This window comes from Misgurnus anguillicaudatus, chromosome 4 (assembly GCF_027580225.2).
Source record: "Misgurnus anguillicaudatus chromosome 4, ASM2758022v2, whole genome shotgun sequence".
NCBI classification, from domain to species: Eukaryota; Metazoa; Chordata; class Actinopteri; order Cypriniformes; family Cobitidae; genus Misgurnus; species Misgurnus anguillicaudatus.
In genome coordinates this window covers 21,167,053-21,189,743 of record NC_073340.2, presented here as the reverse complement: position 1 = coordinate 21,189,743, position 22,691 = coordinate 21,167,053, and the positions used below count along the sequence as shown (strand labels likewise).

Below are 22,691 nucleotides of genomic sequence, written 5' to 3'. Positions count from 1 at the left end.
TTTATCAAAAACGTTTCAGATTGCCACTTTCAGTAACACATACCAGTGTTTTGTTGCATAACACCAGTGCCCCCTTGTGCATGTTTTCGTGTCCATGCCAATGGCTCCTCCTGCAAGAGAGAGAGAGATAGAGAGACACGGAGCTCAGCACAGGGGGGAGCTGTCCGAAAAAAAACACACCAACAACACCCCGAATAAGAAAAACTACCCGGGTTGGTGTCCTTTTTTGTCTTAGACCTGTGATTTGATTTGTGTCAGACCAGATATCTGCGTAAATGGTAAGAACGAAGGAATAAGGTCCGAGGGAAGTGTATTTTTCTGGGTAAAGTCACCTCGCCAAATGAACTCCGTCAGAGCGAGCAGCAGGAGACCCAGGCGAGTGTCGAGGCCGCGCCCGGTGCAGCCGGAAAGAAACAACGCAGAAAGAGGTGAGACCGGGGACTCTAAACGCAACAACGTTTTAATGTTTAACTGTGTCATGTACGGTACATTCTCTATCTGAACCGAGACAGTCAGTCGGAAGTCCCACGCCCTTATTAAAGTGGCTTGTGTGGAAACCGTCGAGGCTCGTATATGCAGGCCAGGCCGCGCTTTGTTTGGGCTTCACGGGCCAGAATCAGAAACGGCTAGCTTTTTACACACTTGTCACCTTTCCGGCTTAACACAAGGCTTGAAAACAAAGCAGTGGAGTGCGAAATACGTTTTTCCTACGTGAAAACAAAAACTATTCGCGTATAGTTTGAAGCGAGAGAGATGAGAATAGGATTTAAGTATGAAAATCTCCGCTGCGTAGCTGCCATTGATATCGTGTCACTGACATACATCTGTATACCCATGTATGTAAAACACTAACACACTAGTTAGTTAACCAGCACCGTAAACGTGTTGGTTAAACAAGTTTGCAATGTGTCGGTGATGATTTAGGTGGGTTTTAGTGCTTTTGTTGTGAGGTTGTGCTGTGTTTACACTCTGCAAGTTAGCATGGCTAGCTAATGCAAGGAACTGCTGCTGCGCAGTTGGGGTCGCAGCGAGCAAACGGGATTGAATAAGGAAGGATTTTGCGAGAAATACATGCGTCATGATAATTTGTCACATTTGCAAGTGGTGTTTGTGTGGTTATGTTACATTGCCTTTGTAAATAGTATGGACAAGGGCCTGGTTTGTGCTGCTGGTGGTGCAACTGCGATGATCAATCAGAAACCTTTGTCTCCACGTTGAGTTGGGTTACAGACCCCCCACCAATAGGGTTTCAGCTGCTTTTGTGAAAATGTATTTATAATTTGGGAAAATACCTTGGGGTTTCAAGTACCCAGTTGTTTTCTTCTCACTGTACATTTATTAAGCCTTCGTGGAAGTGAAATAAATTGCATTTTAGTAACCCACTGTTTGTGTATCAGACAAAACACCTGATGTGCCTGTGTTACAAGATAAATAGGAACAGCGTGCTTACACCTGACTGTGTGTATCAAATTCATGATATCTCCTTTAATTATTTATTGGAATAAGCAAGTTTAAGGGCATCCTTTGCAAAATCATTCAATCTCTAAATAAGCATTTTTTAAATAAGCAGACAGACAGAGAGAGCGAGTGAAGTCCTGGCTGTAGACATGTAAAAGCACCCCTACGAAGCCATGTGTCTTTTAGCCCGTTTAATATTTTGCATCAGTGTATTTGCCATTTGGTCGTTTATGGTTTGATTGTTGACCCAATGAGCCTGTTGACTGTGGGAGGGCAAACCACAAAATTTGTGACAGTTCAGAGTGGAGCTTTAGCTACATCACTCATCTTTCACTTTTGGATGTTGTCTCCAGGTACCAAATGTGCTGTAGAGAAGGACAGACTGTAAGCCTCTCAGGTACACCAAGTATTGACAGGTAGGTAGGGTACTCGCACACACAAACAGAGGTAAACCGGGAACTTTAAAACATTTGTAGTTATGAAGAAACTAAGAGCAGCGTACAAAAATGGTTGCATCTTACCTGGATTAGTTACTAGTATTGATTTTCTGGAATAGTGTTTTTTTACATGGTAAAAGTGATATGAATGCTGCTTTTGTTTATCTACATGATTATGTGGAAAATGATGTATAGGATTTTTTTGAAAATGTAACTTTTTTTGCAGATGTGTGTTGCCAGGTGATGGGGTGGAAGTTTTGTCTGTAATGCTATGCTTTCTGGCTTCATTTTTTTCAAGAGTATGGGCCATTTACGCGACAACCTTTTCAACCGCATATAAGGAGGTTTTTATGCTGTTTGGCTGTTCGTTTACACGACAATGACGTTTTGGGGACCTGAAAATGCAAACTTACGAGGACAGGTCTTTAAAAACGACGCCTTGTCTCTGTTATCACAGATTCACCTTTACGTAGTTTACACAGTGACATCATGCGCTTTGTTGCCTGAACCGAAGTAAACTTCCTGTCTGTATTTATTTATTGGTCTGGCTAGTGGATAAACTGATCTATAAAATAAATGCCTTGTCGAAAATAAAATGTTTACTAAAGATGAGGGGAGATGACGAGCATGGATCACAGCTGTGCGGAGAGGTTTGGCAGCCAGGCAAGAATTTTAAGGACTGTAGCTAACATTGTATACATTAATTTTAAACAGTAATGTTAGCTCAGTGTAATAGTTGATACGTGCTAGATATGATGTATGAACGAAAGTAATTTACTTGCCATTTATTGTATAAGGACTTTGTTATTGATTCTATGTGGAAGTCTATCGGAAGTTGCGTTTGGTACACAAAAGCCGTTTGTTTGTTTATGTTGTTGCTGCTAAAACAGTCATATGTTATAGGCATACGTGAATGTAACCAAAACAACAATGATTGCTTAAAGAACTGAGTTTCTTTATGCTTCTTTAACAAAGTATAAGTAGTATAATAGACATACTTCATCGCCGTCTGAACAAATTTACTCGATTCTTGATTGTATTTATTGGTCTAATACGATTAGGGATGGGACGGTATGAAAATTTCATATCATGATTATAGTGACCAAAGTTATCACGGTTATCAGTATAGGTTTTCTTAAAATGAGAAGGAAATGTTAAAAAAGAACTAATACACACACTGAAAACATTTTAACAAGTTTTATTTTTGAAAATTAGCAAACAACCAATACAATTAGCTGCTATATGCACTTTTTTTAAGCATAAACATTAAACAGGGGTTTCCAGACTTTTTTGTGTGGCGATCTACTTTTAAAAAAGATAAAGCCGGCAAGACCTACCTGCTAAAAACACACTTTAAATGTGTGTTAGGACTATACTGCATATATCTCTACATTGAATTTAGGGGTGTCATCATTACTCCATTCTTTTTGAGGAGTTTAAAAAAAATCTCTAAGTAAATGCAGAGTACTCCTTAAAATTGCGGAGATGCGGTTTTGATGAAACAAACTAGAAAATGACAACTATATCAGACGTCTCGCTCTCGCTCGCTCGCTCTCTCTCTCTCTCTCTCTCTCTCTCTCTCTCTCTCTCTCTCTCGGTCACATACACCGTGCGTGTGGATCAGCTCCTGCATAAAGGCAAAAATGTGCATCCAAATTTCGGAAGTAAGATGACTCAGATGCAGCGGGCAGGCATAAGATTTATAAAAACACACTTGAGAAGAAATGCTCTCTCACTGTACAACATAGGACCACCGATGGAGAGCCACGATCACAGAAATCGCGACGATAGTTTCACGATGGCAATCTTTCGTCTGGGACAGCCAATTATCGTGCAGTGTATCCCGGCCTTAAGACCATAATGCCAAATTCGCGCTTTGTTTTACAAAGCTCGTGCAGCAGCATACACAGTTATCAACTTATGTGCGTTCTACCGGCATTGCCTTTGCGATCGACTGGTCGATCAAAATCGACGTATTGGACACCCCTGCATTATATGAACATTAACATGGAGCCCTGAGATGTATGAACCTGTTTTAATGAACAGTACCTTAAATAAGAACATCAAATGGACACATAAACAACGCATTAAAACGCAGTGCACCTCTTACTGCTTTCCGCCATGCCTTCTCGTGCAAAAAACAATGTTGCATGCTCGCGCCTGCGTCAAGCTGTTTCTGGCTGGACAGGATTTACCGTGATTTTTCAAAATCACGGTAATCAAACACGGTTGTAATGATAATTAAATTTTAAACGATAAGACTAACTGTCAGGACATTTTATCATGTTTAACCGTGAAACCGGTAATTGTCCCATCCCTAAATACGATGCATACGTGTGCTGACGTGTACTGTTTCTTTACAACGTAACATTGCCGTCTACTAGCCTGTCACGTGCAATACATTGTATTAAGTTGTGTTTGTTGATCTGTGTGAATATGTCTCTTTTTGACGTCATTGTGTGTACGTGAAGTTTTCAAAAATGTTTTTTACTACATTGTTGTCGTGTAAACAAAAACCTGGATTTATTTGTGCATTCCTGTCCTGCTTTATATCCTCTAATTCACTTAGTGTCTTGTCTGCGGTCATCCCTGTGGCTCATTGATTGGCTGTTCTTGGTCCTCTTATACTTTCTGTCTTTGCTCCTACAGGCACAGTTCGGAACTTGCACACATATGAAAATCATAAATGAGCGGTGCCACTTGGGGTCTGAGGGGTACAGGGCAGTTTGTCTTTCTGAATTAAACGTTTTTGTCTCTTTGTATTCTCTCTAGATGAGGATATCCCTGCAGATATGGTTGCAGAAGAATCCGGTCCAGGAGCTCAAAATAGTCCATACCAACTCCGCAGAAAGTCCCTGTTGCCTAAAAGAACCGTGTGCCCTGCAAAAAGCAGTATGGAGGTAAAGACGACCGTTTTAGCCAGGCTTGCGTGAGATTTACGCTGATTGTGGTCAGCAAAATTACCATTTTTGATCCACGTTTATGCTTGCAGGGAGCCTCCACTTCAGCCACAGAAAATTTCGGTCACAGAGCTAAACGTGCAAGAGTGTCAGGGAAATCACAAGACCTACCAGGTGAGTAAGCTTTTTGTAATTTTAGTCATTCAGTTGTGACTCAGGTTTCAGTAAGGCAAAGCTATATTAAAGCAATACGCCCAGAAAGGTTGTGCATTTCTGTGAGCCTCAAAATATTCATGTTTACATGGTGAATGTCAAAACTAATTTTAATGTAGAATGTTAAATCATATGTGTACATTTATCTGCATTTAATAAGTTTGTACATGGCTCATCAGACTATCAGTCTTAAAAAAACATTTAGGAGTTTTTCCTATCAGAGGATTAATGTTCAGTGCAGATAAAATTCTTTCTCCTGTTGTCTTATCTTCAGCCGCCCCTGCAGAACAGTATCTTCAAGAGAAGCTTCCAGATGAGGTTGTCCTAAAGATCTTCTCGTACCTGCTGGAGCAGGACCTGTGCCAGGCTGCTTGCGTATGCAAGCGATTTAGTGAGCTTGCAAATGACCCCATTCTCTGGTAAGAACCTTTTATTGTAAGGATGGTGCAAGGAGGCTTGGATTCTTAATGATCCAGGGAACCAGGACAGATGCAGTAAAGACACAAATTATTTGTACTATCAACCATAAGCATTTTAGGTGGTAAACTACTTGAAAAGTTATAATGATAGCTCAATTCAGATTTTTTTCTCTCTCATGTGGCACAGATCGGATGTGACCCACGAATGTGGCTGCGTTTACACTTTGCATTAACATGCGATCTCGGTGATCCGTTCACGCAGACACGGCGCGTTTACATTTGTCCACATCAAAGTGGCTTCTGTATCCAGATGTGTGATCAGATCCCGTGCGGGGAGACGCGCTGAATGAATAGCTGTCAATCAAAATGGGTACAGCTGTCTTTACCCACATGATTTAGGGTTGTCGCGTTAACCGCAATCCTGTTTTGTACAGTGCTACTGAGAAGCCAACAGCAGAGAAAAACTAGCAACCCCAACAACCGTGATGTTCACATTTTAAGCGTTATATTTTTAGCTTTAAAAGCCTTATCTTATCTGCACCGTCCGCACCGTGGATGAATGTTTCAGCCGGTGTAACTTTACCTGAACTTGACTTTCACCATCATGCTTTTTTTCACACATCCTTGTGAAACATTAGGATGACCATCCCGACTCCACTGTTTTATTCTGCCTTAACCTGATAAGGAACACTGCGCCGTACACGGTACACCCCCTCCCTTGCACGTGAGGCTGCATAAACGTCATTGTAACTTTGAAGCATTAAATCTTCAAAATATACGGTCATGCGGCACATCGTTGTAAAGCTTAGACTTTCGGGATTCCATTAAGCGCACACACAAAGCATAATATGATTTTTAGCAGTCATAAAACTGTAATCTAGTTGTTAGTTACCTGAACCGGGCGGCAACCGCAAGTGTTTTTAGTTCTTTTCAATAGGAGACGTGCGGAAAGCGGCAAAATGATGGCGGTTACAGAGGTGAAGTGGACTTGGTCCTTCTCCGGACATGGCACTTCATTGCAGGCGGAGTTGAAGATAAACATATTTGCACTAAATGCTGCACAGAATGCTTCCAATACAAGAGAAAAGCTGAAGCCGCACAACGATTTTGCCGCGTGCCGTGTGAAACGGCCATTAGCGATCAGATTGGATATTTCCATCTCAAGACACGTTATACATCTTTGATAAAGCAACATTGGCAAATAACATCAACACAGGTGGACACATCTGTGATCACATGACTCTTCTTAGCAGTGCAATAGAGGACGACGGCTCCCCTTAGTGGAGTTATGCTGAAGTTTCATGTGTTGATACAGAAATGAAGCTGTATAATTTTGTATGTAGTCATTGTATAATAATTTTGTCTGTATCTATTGAACAGCAATGTTTTACTTCCTCTGTGGTTTAAGCTGTTCCTGGTCAGTATGTCTACCTTGAATTGTTATGTCAAGTCTTTAGTGTAAATGATGATATCGGGTACGAGTCGCTTTTAACCATTTCCCCGTCAGCGTTTTTAAAAAAAGTTGCCAGCCAGCACCAGCGTTTTTTGATTTTCACAAAAGTTTAATGCCATTCAGAAAATGTTCTTCTTTAAACATATAAACATACAATATATCAAATGAAAGAACAGACCCTCTGCTTTCAAAAAAAAAAAAACATTTCATCCTACATTCATTTGTTCTTTTTATCACCTTTCAAATATGGGTAGGTTTCTTAAAAAATTTTGAAGATCATCAAACAATTGCATACAGGCAACAAATCAAAATTGATCATCAAGATTTGCAGTGTAAATCCATCCATAAGGTGTTTTTTTAATAGGAAGAGAAGTCTTTTTTGATAAGTGATTATTTTCAGGGTTTCCCGCAGTACTTTGCAGTTCGGGCGGCCCACCTAAGCTGGGAAACCCTACCGCCTTAACTAGGTCGTCCAAAAAAAATGTTGCTGCACAAAAGGCTGTCAAGTGCATCTCGGAGTATAGCGCGGACCCGCGTCACACCGCGAGCGTGCTTGGAAATGAGAGAAAGACGGGTCCGTCACTGTCTGGAGGATAGCCAGTTGATAAAAAGTTGATGTGTATGTGAGAACTGTAAGTGGACTTATGTTTTGGGTTTTAAGCCTGTTATTGTATTAGTCTATAGTTCTTGCAAATTCAAGGTAAGTTAGCTGGTGATTTTGTTGTTTGAGAAACCTGCTAGCTAGGTTGCACGTGCCTGTTGATTCGATATAATTGTTGAGCGCTCTTGCTCACGTTATTTATGTGCATTATTTACATGCTACAATAGTTACACTCCTTTAAGATAATGTAATTAATAGTGGGAAATAATCAGTTTTTACAATCTTCGCGCTATCTATCATCATTCGCCATACGTTCCACAACATCTGCTTTAGTTTGTGTTTATTAACCCTTTAGTTTCACTTCATCACGCAGCTATTCCCGTTAGAGGAAAAAACATTTAATTCATTAATAATCTAGTATATGTTCACTTTTTTGTCATAGTTTCTTCAAAATTAAGTTTTATTTGTTTGTTTTAATTAAAATATTTTCATCATGACCCGTACGCACCACCCCTTTGATTGCCACAACCGCCCAACCCTACCATCTTAACTAACACATTTTCTGTGGGAAACCCTGATTTTGCCTGTTTGTTTTATAGGAAGAGACTGTACATGGAGGTGTTTGAGTACACGAGACCCATGATGCATCCGGAGCCGGGGAAGTTTTACCAAATTAACCCAGAAGAGTATGAGCAGCCCAACCCGTGGAAGGAGAGCTTTCAGCAGTTGGTATGGACGTTTATTTTTTTTTAAAGCAATAGTTAACCCTTAAAATAAAAATGCTGTCATCATCTGCTCACCCTCATGTTGTTCTGAACTCATAGTCCTTTTTCTGCTAAATTTTTTTATGAACTTTTAGTTGGTGGTAACTGTTTACTTACTTATAATGCTTAATAATGCACACTTAAATGATATGTGAGAAAAAATGTGCGTACTGCAGTTTTTGTGAAATTTGTGTTTAACAGAGTAAATGGTTATTGTCAAAAAAAATCAAACACTTGTACACCTGACATCTAAGTAATCTTCCAGTCACTTATTAGATGTTAAAATGTGTCGCACCTTAATATGGAAAATGTTCATTAAGTAATTTTCTTATGTCTTTGTGTTTTTAACAGTATAAAGGAGCACATGTAAAGCCTGGTTTTGCTGAGCACTTTTATAGCAATCCTGCCAGATACAAAGGCAGAGAGAATATGTTGTATGGACCTTTATCTGTTGAATGAATTTTATATAGCTTTTTCTGTTCTGTGTGCACAAAATTCAATAAACGTGTTGAAGCATTTCAGCTCCATTATAATGGCTGTGTTTTTATGGTTGGCAGTATTATGACACCATTGAGGATGCACTGGGAGGTGTGCAGGAAGCCCATTTCGATGGCCTGATATTTGTCCATTCTGGCATTTACACAGATGAATGGATCTACATCGAGTCCCCCATCACAATGATTGGCGCAGGTGAACCTGCCGACCCTGTTTTAGCATTTACCTTTATCTTAAACCTTTACCTTTCAACCTTACATCCTTGAGCTAATGTCACAAAACACCTGTTTTCGGTTCTTTAGCCTCAGGGAAGGTAGCTGACAAGGTTGTCATTGAAAACACTAGAGATTCAACGTTTGTCTTCATGGAGGGATCTGAAGACGCTTATGTGGGCTACATGACCATCAGAGTAAGTTGAAGATTTATTTTGGAGGATTCAATTACTTTTATGATAGTTTCTTGTCTCACATTATGTATTTCATCTTAATGATGCTTGTTCTTAGTAACTTGATAATATCTACAATAAGGACATATTTGTTTTCTAACCATAACATGCACAGCTTGTCATCATTTGTGTTAAATACTTCTAAATCAATTAATTACAAGAGACTTTCATTGTGAACCATTTAAGCTGTCTACATCACTACAGGCAGTCTGCTTTTTTTTATTAACATTTTAAATAGGTGACTGAACCATATGTTGGATTATACAGCTAGTGTTTTCTCCCATTCATTGTTGTCAGACATAACTTTAATATAATTTGTTGGTCTAAATGCTAGTAAATGGGCATAATATAATACGTGACACTTACTTTTGGCTACATGGTTTGCTTAGTTAACATCTGACCTTGTATTACACATTTAGTTCAACCCTGATGATAAGTCAGCTCAGCATCACAATGCTCATCACTGTTTAGAGATCACGGTTAACTGCAGTCCCAACATTGACTACTGTGTTATCCGCAGCACCTGCACAGGTACCTTTTCATTTAAATTTAGAGGAAGTCCTATAATTTTGGGGTTTCCTGGGATTTAATCCTGTGACGTGTTGTACCATTTAAAGCACAGAAATTGTATTAAGTGGGTTTTTTATGGTAGTTTTTTTTTAAGCATCCCTCTGTCTGTTTCAGTGGGATCAGCTGTATGCGTAAGTGGTCAGGGTGCTGGTCCTACCATCAAACACTGCAACATCAGCGATTGTGAAAACGTTGGGCTGTACATCACTGATCACGCACAGGTGGGAACCTCCATTCTTTATTTTAAAGCCATTGATAATTCTGCACATAAAGATTCACAATTCAGATGCCCTTTTTACTGCCTCTGACAAATGAAAATGTCATGTTGCAGGGTATTTATGAAGATAATGAAATCTCAAACAATGCGCTGGCGGGTATCTGGGTAAAAAACCACGGGAATCCTATAATCAGACGTAATCATATCCACCACGGCAGAGACGTAGGAGTGTTTACCTTTGACCATGGCATGGTAAATATTTCAAGCATCCCTACATTCACTGACACTATCCTCTGTTCTGGTCGGTATTTAGTGAGTTGTCTCTCTGTCTCCCTCTACAGGGCTACTTTGAGAGCTGTAATATTCACAGAAACAGAATTGCAGGATTTGAGGTGAAAGCGTACGCTAACCCCACTGTGGTACGCTGTGAGATCCACCACGGCCAAACGGGGGGCATCTATGTGCATGAGAAGGGCAGAGGGCAGTTCATAGAAAATAAAATCTATGCCAATAATTTTGCCGGTGTGTGGATCACCTCAAACAGTGATCCGACTATAAGGTCAGTATTTTTGTCTACGTGAAGAGTTTTTTTAAAAATCACATTAGTAGGAATCAGTAATGCTTTTGAAAATAAATAATGCTGGACAAATATTAATCACGATTAATTGCATTCAAAATAAAAGTGATTTTTGGCGTAATATATGAGTGTGCAGGGCTCTAGACTAACTTTTTTCACTAGGAGCACAGTGGCCCCCAGCTGAAAATTTTAGGGGCACAACCAGAAAATTTAGGGGCACACACTGTAAATTAACATGCTAACCAAATATTCACATTTCTACAAATTTTCATCTGTATTACTAATAAATACTTTAATGATAGATGCAGAAAGTACAATGTGCTGTTTCAAATCAGTGTCACATCACAAAAAATAGGTCAAATTTACTGGTCGAAAATGTCACCATTGCAAAATGCCACCATTTGGTAGCAGTCTGGAGCCCTGGTGTGTGCTGCGTGTAATTATTATGTATATATAAATACACACAGATTCATGGATGTATTTAAAAAACATTTACGTGTGTGTGTGTGTGTGTATGTATATAAAATATGCTTTCTTTGCTTAATCTAGGGGAAATGCCATCTTCAATGGAAACCAAGGAGGCGTTTACATATTTGGTGATGGGAGGGGCCTCATTGAGGGAAATGATATTTATGGAAATGCCCTGGCTGGCATTCAGATCAGAACGAACAGCTGTCCTATCGTGAGACACAACAAGATCCATGATGGGCAGCATGGAGGGATTTATGTGGTGAGCATCCATGATAATTTGCTAATTTGGTTATCACTCAAGACACCAAGTTTGTAATGTGTATTGCAAAAAATGTCAAGTCACATCTTAATTTAGTTTGTTCTGTCTTTGCTCAATGTCTGTAGCATGAAAAGGGCCAGGGTGTAATAGAGGAGAATGAGGTGTACAGCAACACACTGGCAGGTGTGTGGGTCACAACAGGAAGCACGCCAGTGCTCAGAAGAAACAGGATACACAGCGGCAAACAGGTTCGAAGATTTAATATTTACTTTGATGATCTCCTCTAGGCTTCATTTCTTCCTAGCTCTGTGGTTTATGTGGTATTTCTCTGTAAAGGTTGGGGTGTATTTCTACGACAATGGACATGGAGTACTGGAGGATAATGATATTTACAATCACATGTACTCTGGAGTCCAGATCAGGTAGGGAGCGTCTCAATTTTAATGTGTTTTTATAGTAAACATATATATTGAATTTTTTTCTTGTTTTTAACAAAGAACTGGAAGCAATCCAAAAATCAGAAGAAATAAAATTTGGGGTGGGCAAAATGGAGGCATCCTTGTTTACAACTCTGGTATGTTTTTATGTGATTCTTCTCTTTTGTGTCTGTTGGTTTTGTCACACTCACAGAGCTTTCACTTGAGTTATTTTTCTCTATTTTTTAAATTAGATTAAACTTTGTCATTGTCCAGAGTACAAGTACAGAGACAACAAAAGGCAGTTAGCATCTAACCAGAAGTGCAAATAAGAAGATGTACATAAGTGAATAAAAATATATGTGAAGTGTTTGGTTCCAAAACGCAATAAATCCATTTTGACTAATTTCGGTTAAAATGTGTTTTCTATACCAAGAAAGTGACAAGAATTTTCTGTTAAAAACTTTAAACTAGCATCTTAACGGAATAGTCTACTCATTTTCAATATTAAAATATGTTATTACCTTAACTAAGAATTGTTGATACATCCCTCTATCATCTGTGTGCGTGCACGTAAGCACTGGAGCGCGCTGCGACGCTTCGATAGCATTTAGCTAAGCCCCATTCATTCAAAGGTACCATTTAGAGATAAAGTTAGAAGTGACCAAACACATCAACGTTTTTCCTATTTAAGACGAGTAGTTATACGAGCAAGTTTGGTGGTACAAAATAAAACGTAGCGCTTTTCTAAGCGGATTTAAAAGAGGAGCTACATTTTACGGCGTAATAGCACTTTTGGGAGTACTTCGACTCGGCGCAGTAACACCCTCCCTCTCCCATTATGAGATTGAGAAGGGGAGCGGACTGTTCAGGCACGCACACAGATGATAGGGGGATGCATCAACAATTCTTAGTTAAGGTAATAACATATTTTAATATTGAAAATGAGTAGACTATTCCTTTAAGGTTTAAAAACATTGAAAATTCAAATCCATAATTTGATTTTCAAAGATTTATTATAAAATCCGCAAAATGCAATAAATCCATGACAAGTTTTTTTTTTCAAAATGCTATAAATCTATTGAATCAATATATAAATGTGCATTCATGTTTGCCATGTTATATTTATTTAGTTGACTAGTGGTATACACTGATAAAAAAACATTAATGGCATTAATCAAAACAGGTACTTTGTCATATTAAGAACACTGTCATTGCTGTCATTTTTGGGACGTCGTTGCTGAAGTTTTCTTTACAGCGATCAGCTGTACAATGTTTTGGTCCTGCTCGATTTTCGTTGACTGAGTAAAATAATAAAAAGTTTTTCATAAGATCCCCTAGGGTCAATTTGTTAGCATGACAGAAGCTTGATGCTGTCATGTGAAAACAAGCAACAGCCGGCATTTTTCCTTTGCCCGAGTGGCTTAAGGGCGATCTATAGTCGTGCGTAGGTCCTACGGCGCAGCCACGGCGCAGGCTATCCGTAGCCTGTGCGTAGCTCTGCGTAGCCTGACGCGCACCTCACAAAATTTCTAACAGCGCGTCGGCTCTACGCGGACCGTAAGCGCTGTGATTGGTCCACCAGAACCCTCCCGTCAGGTAAAAAAACTGCGTCATAGGTATTTCCGTTTGAGACTGTGAAAACAAAGATGAGCCAAGTTGAGGAGTGATTTAACTCAAACTGAAACATACAGTTGTGTTCAAAATTATTCAACCCCAACTGAAATTGATTGTTTTGGCCGGTTTGACATTGATTTTGATCATTCAGTCATCCTGCTTACAATTACATCAAAGAGGCATGTGTAGGTCAGACAAATATAACATAACATTTATAATGAAATATCCACAAATGTCTTTTCTGTGCTCACATCATTATCAGTTTTATTCAACCCCCAAGTGACATTCAATCTTAGTACTTAGTACAACATCCTTTTACAGTTAAAACAGCTTTTAAACGTGAAGCATAGCTTGACACAAGTGTCTTGCAGCGATCTACGGGTTTCTTCGCCCATTCATCGTGGGCAAAAGCCTCCAGTTCAGTCACGTTCTTGGGCTTGCGCGCTGCGGCTGCTTTCTTTGAGTCCCACCGGAGGTTCTCAATCGGATTTAAGTCTGGTGACTGCGATGGCCACTTCAAAATGTTCCAGCCTTTTTTCTGCAACCATGCTCTAGTGGATTTGGAGGTATGCTTGGGATCATTGTCCTGTTGAAAGGTCCAACGTCTCCCAAGCCTCAGGTTTGTGACGGACTGCAACACATTGTCATCCAATATCTCCTGGTACTGAAGAGAATTCATGGTACCTTGCACACGCTGAAGTTTCCCTGTACCTGCAGAAGCAAAATAGCCCCAAAGCATGATTGACCCCCCACCATGCTTCACAGTAGGCAAGGTGTTCTTTTCTTCATAGGCCTTGTTTTTCCTCCTCCAAACATAGCGTTGATCCATGGGCCCAAACAGTTCTAATTTTCCACAGAACACTATCCCAAAACTTCTGTGGTTTGTCCACATGACTTTTGGCATACTGCAGTCGACTCTTCTTATTCTTTGGAGACAGCAAGGGGGTGCGCCTGGGAGTTCTGGCATTGAGGCCTTCAGTACGCAGGGTGCGCCGTATTGTCTGAGCAGAAACTTCAGTACCCACATCTGACAAATCTTTTCTCAGTTCCTCAGCAGTAACACAGGGACTTTTTTCCACTCTACGCTTCAGATAGCGCACAGCAGTCGCAGTTAGCATCTTTTTTCTGCCACGACCAGGAAGCGTTTCAACAGTGCCCTTTGCCTTGAATTTGCGAATGCTGCTTCCTATGGTGTCTCTTGGTATGTTTAACATCTTTGCAATCTTCTTATAGCCATTGCCCTTCCTGTGAAGATTAATCACCTCTTCTCTTGTCTTCCTGGACCATTCTTTTGACTTCACCATGTTTGTAACCACACCAGTAAATGTTTAGAAGGAGTTGAGTATCACAGTCATTTTAAAGCTGCCTAATTGGTGCTTATTAGGCTTTATTGCTGTTCCCTGACATCCAGAGGTGTTTTCAATACTTGATTGAAAACACTTCAATGAACCTCTGTTCTTCAGAGTGGTAGTTCTTTAAGGGGTTGAATAATTGTGTCAATGAAGAATTCACAAAAGAAACATTTACTACTATATTACAAAACCAATTGATGTCATTTTAGTTGCATATGGTTCTTTAAGAAGTCATTGTAGGATTTCATTCTGAATACAATTACAAATGTACACTAAATTCCCTAAAACCCTTAACAGCATTGGGGGTTGAATAATTTTGAACACAACTGTAAGTCGCTTTTTATTTACTTCCATCATTGCTGGTCTTCTCAAATTATACACAACAAGTTGCTATTTCTTCTTCGTTTGTGGGTTTACTTGCTTAGCTTCTTCTTCTGTGACGACTTCTGCTGCTACTGTGGTTACACGCGTGATTACTGCCAACCAGCGGTTTCGCGTGTGTTTGCACGTCGACGCGGACGGCGACGCACAAGTATAAATGAAAACCGACGCGGAACCTACGCCGTCGCTGCTACGCCGTAGGACCTACGCACGACCATAAATCGCCCTTTACGTTTTTTCCCCTCCACAGAAAACCACCACAGGTTTATCAATGCCAACAAAATTAATATTTTGTTTTTGTTTGTTTGTTGATCACGAAGTACAAACTAGATGAGGAAAACTAGGATTCTTTGTTTATTCAACGCGCCGCCATTAATGTTGGAATGCGTGGAATGGTGCGCTGTGATTTGTTGAGCGGATTTATTGCATTCTGCAGAGAAGGAGGAGTGGCGTTTATCGCGGTTTCAGGAAAAAGGGGAGAAAAGATGACAGAATAACACAGTGGATATCGGATTTTGCGTAAAATTAAGAATTGACTTTTTAATACTGACCAGATACAATACTGATTTAACTGGTAATTTGTTTTTTTTAAATGTCGTTTATCACGTTTGGAACCAAATCTGTATACATACAATAAAAACCTTTATGGAGCCTCTTTATGTGAGGTAAGGAGCAGAAACCAGCTAGGTGAGTACAAGGTACAATGAGGTAGTATAAACAGACCGGCTCAGTGCAGAGGTGCGATTGAGAAAATGTAAACAGGCTAGCACAATGCAATGACTAAGAGTACAATAAAGTGCAATGAGGAAGTATAAACAAGCCAGCTCAAATACAGGTGTCTATGAAAGCGGTGCAAGTCACAACTGAGGAAGTATAAATACAAGAGGTACATAATTTATGGCCAATGACCAAGTGCAAATGGCAGTAGAGGTAGAATGTGCAAGGAATGTGAAAAATATCAGACAAAAGGAGCATTGTAAAAGTTTAGCAGGCTGATGACTGAAGGAAAGAAACTGTTCCTGAGTCTGCTGGTTCAACAGTGAAGACTTACAACATCTTTCAGATAAAAGAGGAGTGAATAAGTTTGTGTGTGAGATGTCCTTGGTTATGCGTTTTACTTTCTGTAGGCAGTGTTTGTGGTAAATGTCTTTGATGGAGGCTGTTTTTGGCAGTTTTAATGGCTCTTTTGGGCCACTACGGTGAAGTTTGTTAAGATGAATAAGAAATGAGATTCACAATGGTGGGGATCGGGGAATTTTGTGCTATATTACTGCTGTAATGTGTTCTCAGCATATTTCTGCTGCTGTTTCACTGAGCTGACCAGATTTGAGAAAAACAATGTTTTGGGTGATCTGTTTTAGGGCTTGGTTTCATTGAAGACAATGAGATCTTTGATAATGCCATGGCGGGTGTGTGGATTAAGACGGACAGCAACCCCACGCTGCGCAGAAATAAGATCCATGACGGTCGAGATGGGGGCATTTGCATTTTCAACGGTGGAAGGGGTAAGAACGGAGAGGAAGATCTCTCTCTGCTTATGGGTAACACAGGAAATCCTACAAAAGCTGAAGGTGACAAAGTAAAACGATTACAAAAAGTGCAGATTTCCTGACAAAGGTCAAAGATTATCTGGAACTAAATTAATGATTGATTTTTAACAAAATCCCTCATGGTTTAAAACTAAGATTAATCTTTTGAATGTTAAATCATTGTCGCAGTGTTTGTGATTATAAATCTAATAGCAGTATTTATATATGTATGTCATTCAGGGTTATTGGAAGAGAATGACATCTTCAGGAATGCACAGGCTGGTGTTCTCATCAGCACAAACAGTCACCCGGTGCTGCGAAAGAACCGGATATTTGATGGCTTTGCTGCAGGTCTGTTGCTCTTCAATGCAGAATATGATGAAATGAAATACTATACTATTTCTTTTCAGTCCATTGAACTAAACAAACTTTTCTATCCCTTCGGCCTACTTTAAGGCATTGAAATCACAAACCATGCCACTGCAACCCTGGAAGGCAATCAAATATTCAACAATAGATTTGGAGGTTTATTTCTAGCCTCTGGTGTCAACGTTACGATGAAAGGTAAACATCAAAGAAGAATCATTCTCAATTATAGTATCTTTCTTGATGCCATTGACATAGTTCCCTAAAATATTTTTTTCCCTAACTGTCTAGATAATAAAATTATGAACAATCAGGATGCCATAGAAAAGGCTGTAAGCAGAGGTCAGTGCCTGTACAAGATTTCCAGTTACACCAGCTACCCCATGCACGATTTCTACAGGTAATCAGAAGGCAGGCAACTTAAAATAGTCTGCTTTGCAAACCATGGAAAAATTGTTTTAGTATTTCACCTTTTTTCTCTTCTCTTGCATTAGGTGTCACACCTGTAACACAACAGACCGAAATGCAATTTGTGTGAATTGTATTAAGAAGTGCCACCAAGGGCATGATGTGGAGTTTATACGGCATGATAGGTTAGTGTGCATTACTTTCAAACTGGGTTCAGGTGTAAAGAGAAAAGCATGAAGTACAGGTAGTTGACTTAATTATGCAGTTATTCCTTGTTAAGTTGGTTAAAGCAGGATGTAGGCAAATATGTAACAAACATATGGGTCATTTTTTTTTAAACCGTGATTTATACATCATCTAAAAGTTGAATAAATAAGCTGCTGTATGGTTTGTTTGGATAGGACAATATTTGATCGAAATGCAACCATTTGAAAATTTTGAATCTGAGGGTGCAAAAAAGCAAAATGTTGAGAAAAACTCCTTTAAAGGCGGAGTTCACGTTTTTTTGAAAAACACTTTGGAAAAGGGTGTCGGGCCGAGTACCAAAACACACTTGTAGCCAATCAGCAGTAAGGGGCGTGTCTACTAACCAACATCGTTGCCTGGGTTGCGTATGTGTGGGGTGGGTCTATCAAAAAAAAGGTCCAGATTCTATTGGGGTAGGGGTGTGTTAGTTTAGGTGATTTCAAAAATGAACATTGGCTTTTAGAGCTCATGCACCCCACCTTTAAGTTGTCCAAATTAATTCCTTGGCAACACATATTACTAATCATAAATATTTGTTAAAATATATACGATAGGGTCTTTACTTAATATCCTGATGATTTTTGACATGAACAAAATCTATAATTTTGACCCATGCAATGCATTGTTGGCTTTTGCTACAAATATACCTGTGCGACTTGTGATAGGTTTTATGGTCCAGTGACCCATGCTGGCAAAATAAGTCATCTAATTTTGAGCTAGATGCAAAAGGGAGAATAAATGGCATTTTGGTCAAAATGGAGGTTTTCATAAAAATAAGTACATTAAGCTCTTGTCTATCAATCTCAATGCTCTAGATCAGTGGTGGGGAACCCTGGTCCTGGAGGGCCACTGTCCTGCAGAGTTTAGTTCCAACCCTAATTAAACACGCCTGAAAAATCTAATTAAAGTCTTCAGGATTACTTGAAAATGAAATTCAGGTGTGTTTGGTTAGGGTTGGAACTAAACTGTGCAGGACAGTGGCCCTCCAGGACCCAGGGTTCCCCACTCCTGCTCTAGATAGTCATTAAACATCAAAAATGATCTGTATTTGTACATTTTCTGATGGGTGTACCGTCCTGAAATGCTTAATCTAATACAAAAATGCGTTTCCATCCACATATACGCGTGTCTGACATTTTTGTTTTAAAACATGTAGGAATTAGAAAATAGAGTGCAGGACTTGCTTGATGTTAACTCTTTACCAGCCAGCGTCTTTAAAAAAGTTGTCAGCCAGCACCAGCATTTTTATGATTTTCACAAAAGTTTTATGCCTACTGGAAAATGTTCTTATTTAAATAAATAAACATATAAAATATATTAAATTAAAGAACAGATCCTCTGCTTTAAAAAAAAATTTCATCCTACCTTAATTTGTTATCTTTTTATCACCTCTCAAATATGGGTTGGTTTCTTCAAAAATACAAAATTTTGAGCAAAAAGCTGAGATAATTTCATTTTTGTGAAGTGATATTACGCAGCTGCCGAAAATAGTCCCCTTAGTAACTTTCAATGGCATGGAACTATTTTCGGTCAGTGCGTAATATCACTACGCCTGCTGCAGACATGTTACATCAGCAAAGTCCTTGATTATTACACCAGAATGAAAGTATAGTTCAGATATAATCTGTTATGTCTTAAAGTTGGGGTGCATGATTTTTGAAAAACACTTTGGAAAAGAGTGTTTGGCCGAGTACCAAAACACACATGTAGCCAATCAGCAGTAAGGAGCGTGTCTACTAACCGACATTGTTGCCTGGGTTGTGTATGTGTGGGGTGGGTCTATCAAAAAAAGGTCCAGATTCTATTGGGGTAGGTGTGTGTTTGTTAAAGTGATTTTACATGTAAACATTGGCTTTCAGAGATCATGCACCCCACCTTTAAATTAATGTTTGGTTATCCATTGGGAAAAAATATCTGATTTGAACATTATATTAGATCCTTGCATTACAGTAGATATTAAAGCAGCCTGTCTCAATGTCAATCAAACAATAAAAGAACGAAGTTGAACACATATTTTTCCTGTAGTATTGTTTTTGACTTTGTGTGTGCCAAATATATTAGTTTTAAGAGTGATTTTAAGGTACGGATGCGGTAATTTAGCTTTTGAACCCTCAAAAATCTTTTACTTGATTTTTCTCTAAACTGACTTTGCTGACTCTATCAACTTTAAACACGTTTAGCTCTGTTATTTCTGTCAGATACATAATTTTAAAGTGTTTTTATAGAGAATGTCAAAATATAAAGAACTCATTTTTCATCTTATTTTGCCAGCACGGGTCACATATGTTCATAGATGATTTAAATTTTCTTCAAATTCTTTCATTTTTGATGTGATAAATCCATAGGCATTACCATAGTTATAGTCTGTAGTTGAGATGCACATATTTACCAGATCTTCTAATCTTTCCTATCTAGGTTTTTTTGTGACTGTGGAGCAGGTACATTGTCCAATCCTTGCACATTGGCCGGAGAGCCGACCCACGACACGGACACTCTTTATGACTCTGCACCTCCCATAGAATCCAATACGTTACAGCACAACTGAGACCGAGCTCATCCTCCATCACAACCTCCTGATCTTTATTTTACCTGCCCATGGATCCAGAGCGCCTGCCCTTTCTGGGCCAGTGAGACCTAGTGTGCACAGTGTGTGTGGATAACAAATACGTCAAGACTTTTGAATTTTAATAATTTTAAGAGAACTGTCTTGGGAAAGGTGAATCACAGAACTCTGTAACCGTGTAAAGCTGCCTCAGTACTGGATGCGGACTCCTGTATATTGCTAACGGAAAAGGTGTCCTGGATGCAAGGTGTTCTATTTACATCGCTCTCAACGTACAGAAAAATGATGCTTGGGAGAATGATGGAAAATTTGGAAGAGTAAAATATTGTGAAGCAATATGTTGACTCAGGATTAAGGAGAATACGGAGGTGATACCACAGTGGTATTGAGTTTGGGAAGGAAATAAAAACTTCCGTCTCACGCTGCGCGCCTGCCCGGTGGAGATTCAAGAAGAGTTTGGCTACGGTATATGTACAGACCTGACCACGGCCAGAGCCACTAGGAGCTACAGAAAGCCGTTTCTCGGATTAGAGGCAGAGCCGTACCACTATGGCTTCCTCCACGACTGTTTTTTGACAGCTGATGTGCTGAAATATATGTATGATATAAAAAAATTAACAAAAAACAATGTGATTAGCACTTGCTTTTTTAAAAAAAAATGTTAATATGTTATTCTGATCTACAAATATGATTTTAATGCTTTCTCATGTAGTTTTGTATTTTCAGGCAAAAAAAATCTTACTGTATTTGAATGTCTTTTATTTTATTATATATTATTATTATTATTATTATTATTATTGTTATTAATATTTTTGTTAGCACACGTTAGGCTTGCTGTAATCGTACTCCTGTCTCAGCATATAAGTTCTTTCTGTGAAAGAGGAATATCGAAGAAAAGATCAGAAAACACTAAATTGTCCTCCAGCATTTATTTTGTTTTTATGAGGCGACATATTTTAAGTTAAGTTAACTTCTTTTAGGTGACTGATTGATGTGCGCAACTTGTGTTCGGCGTGTTTCTGCCGCTATAAGAAGGGTTATTTTGCCTGTTGCATTCTCATTTTCAGTAATTCACTTTCAAAATGTTTGGAGCGTTTTTCCAAGCTGTTTGAAGTGTTAACCAAGGATCCAAAGAACTCTAAAACATTTGTTCACACAACTCACACAGAATGTAAAAAAAACATCCCAGAGCATTTTCATTTAGTCCATAACTGATTTAAAGTGCAACCAACATTTGTATTTATTTTATTTTTGCATTTATTGCAATACTTGTGCCTGTTTTAAGTACGATAAAGATTTTTTTTTTCAAAAGCCTCGCTGGAGTTATATTGGGGGCTTCTGGTCCCTTTAAAGCTGAGACGAGTATCTCTACAGCCCCATTGTCTTTTTGCCCCTCAAACTCCATCTATGTGTAATGTGGTGACCGTGGCTTCTCATGCAGCCTGAATTTTATGCATGTGTACCATAACATCTAGACTTAATATATTGTGAAGTCTTCAATAACCATTATGTAGATGCTAGTATGAATTTAAAAAGGGTTTAATTTGCTAGAAAAGAACAGAAACTGGTCATTTTTAAGAAAATAAACTTTATTAGATCAAAGCTGGCTGTGCTCGAGTTTGTTGACTTTTAACCGTATGTTTGATATGTAAAAAGGGAAGTTTCCTCGTATAACCTGATCAACTGTAGCATGTATTCCTGTCCATAAAGCCCTGAGACTTCTAACATCTGTCAGAGGTTTTATCAGTACGGTATACAGCTTTCAAGAGCTTGTTAAACAAGACGACCTTGATTGCAGGTGTCACCCTTCTGTAATACTCAAATACATTGAGTGCTCTACATAAAGCAAATATGGTATGCAACGTTCCTAAAGCTGTGCCATGTGCTGTTGGAGACATTTACAGCTGTGTGCTTCAGTGGCTTTTATACAGTTTGATAAGAATAGATAATTATTTACCCAATATAAAGCATTGATGTACTACAATTGCTGGGTAAATATGTGCCTAATAAATGGTCAAACAACTTAAACAAGAGTCAATGTAAATGGGTAAAAAACCTGCTGAACCGTTTTGGCCTTATATTTCTATGTTTCTTAGAATGTTTTCTATGTTTTACACTTAAAGCCCTGTTTTCAGATTGTTTACGATGAAATAGAACAGTTTTGACTGAAATTTGGACATTGATGCTGGCCCGAGAATTTTCGGGTGTTTGTTGTATCACCCCACCTCTACAATGGCTGCATAGGTGCACTGGAACAATCCTTCCTAAAATGCATTAAACTTTCGTTTACAAAGACGTGAACTCACCGAGTGGTCAGGGGTGTTCACTGATATGCTCACACAAAAATCGCTGCAAAAGATGTTTTCCAACAGGTGTTTTAGCATTCGTTGTAAACTTGTGGACCTATTTTCCCAAACACCTCACACCCATTCTTCCGTTGAGAGCTTGGATAATAGACACTCCAGCCCAGTTGGTAGCGATAATCCACTTTTGCCAATTGCAAGAATTGGCAGCGATTTTTGTATGAGCATATC

The 22,691-nt window shown here is 39.0% G+C and overlaps 1 protein-coding gene across 3 annotated transcripts; it reads left to right on the top strand.

Moving 5' to 3' along the window:
* Positions 1-116: 116 nt before the first annotated feature.
* Positions 117-21,759, top strand: fbxo11b (F-box protein 11b). 3 transcript variants are annotated; one of them, XM_073866969.1, is made up of 22 exons: positions 117-428; positions 4,668-4,795; positions 4,888-4,969; positions 5,283-5,427; positions 8,081-8,210; positions 8,597-8,683; positions 8,806-8,935; positions 9,043-9,149; positions 9,605-9,716; positions 9,870-9,976; positions 10,087-10,224; positions 10,314-10,531; positions 11,099-11,279; positions 11,405-11,527; positions 11,616-11,701; positions 11,777-11,853; positions 16,407-16,616; positions 16,815-16,925; positions 17,031-17,138; positions 17,232-17,340; positions 17,435-17,533; positions 20,010-21,759. In XM_073866969.1, the coding sequence occupies exons 1-22, from the start codon at positions 341-343 to the stop codon at positions 20,137-20,139; spliced, it is 2,706 nt and encodes a 901-aa protein (XP_073723070.1). In that variant the 5' UTR covers positions 117-340; the 3' UTR covers positions 20,140-21,759. The 3 variants fall into 3 exon arrangements, with proteins under 3 accessions (XP_073723070.1, XP_073723072.1, XP_073723071.1); XM_073866971.1 differs by having other exon boundaries at positions 17,435-17,536; positions 20,012-21,759; XM_073866970.1 differs by having other exon boundaries at positions 119-428; positions 16,407-16,550.
* Positions 21,760-22,691: the final 932 nt, after the last annotated feature.

What these genes read in the sequence shown, in the direction of transcription:
- fbxo11b (XM_073866969.1), top strand. Translation starts at nt 341, where the DNA reads ATGAACTCCGTCAGAGCGAGCAGCAGGAGACCCAGGCGAGTGTCGAGG. An exon ending in TACTCTGGAGTCCAGATCAG is followed by an intron (nt 11,702 to 11,776) that starts GTAGGGAGCGTC and finishes TTTTTAACAAAG; the next exon opens with AACTGGAAGCAATCCAAAAA. An exon ending in ATTTGATGGCTTTGCTGCAG is followed by an intron (nt 16,926 to 17,030) that starts GTCTGTTGCTCT and finishes GCCTACTTTAAG; the next exon opens with GCATTGAAATCACAAACCAT.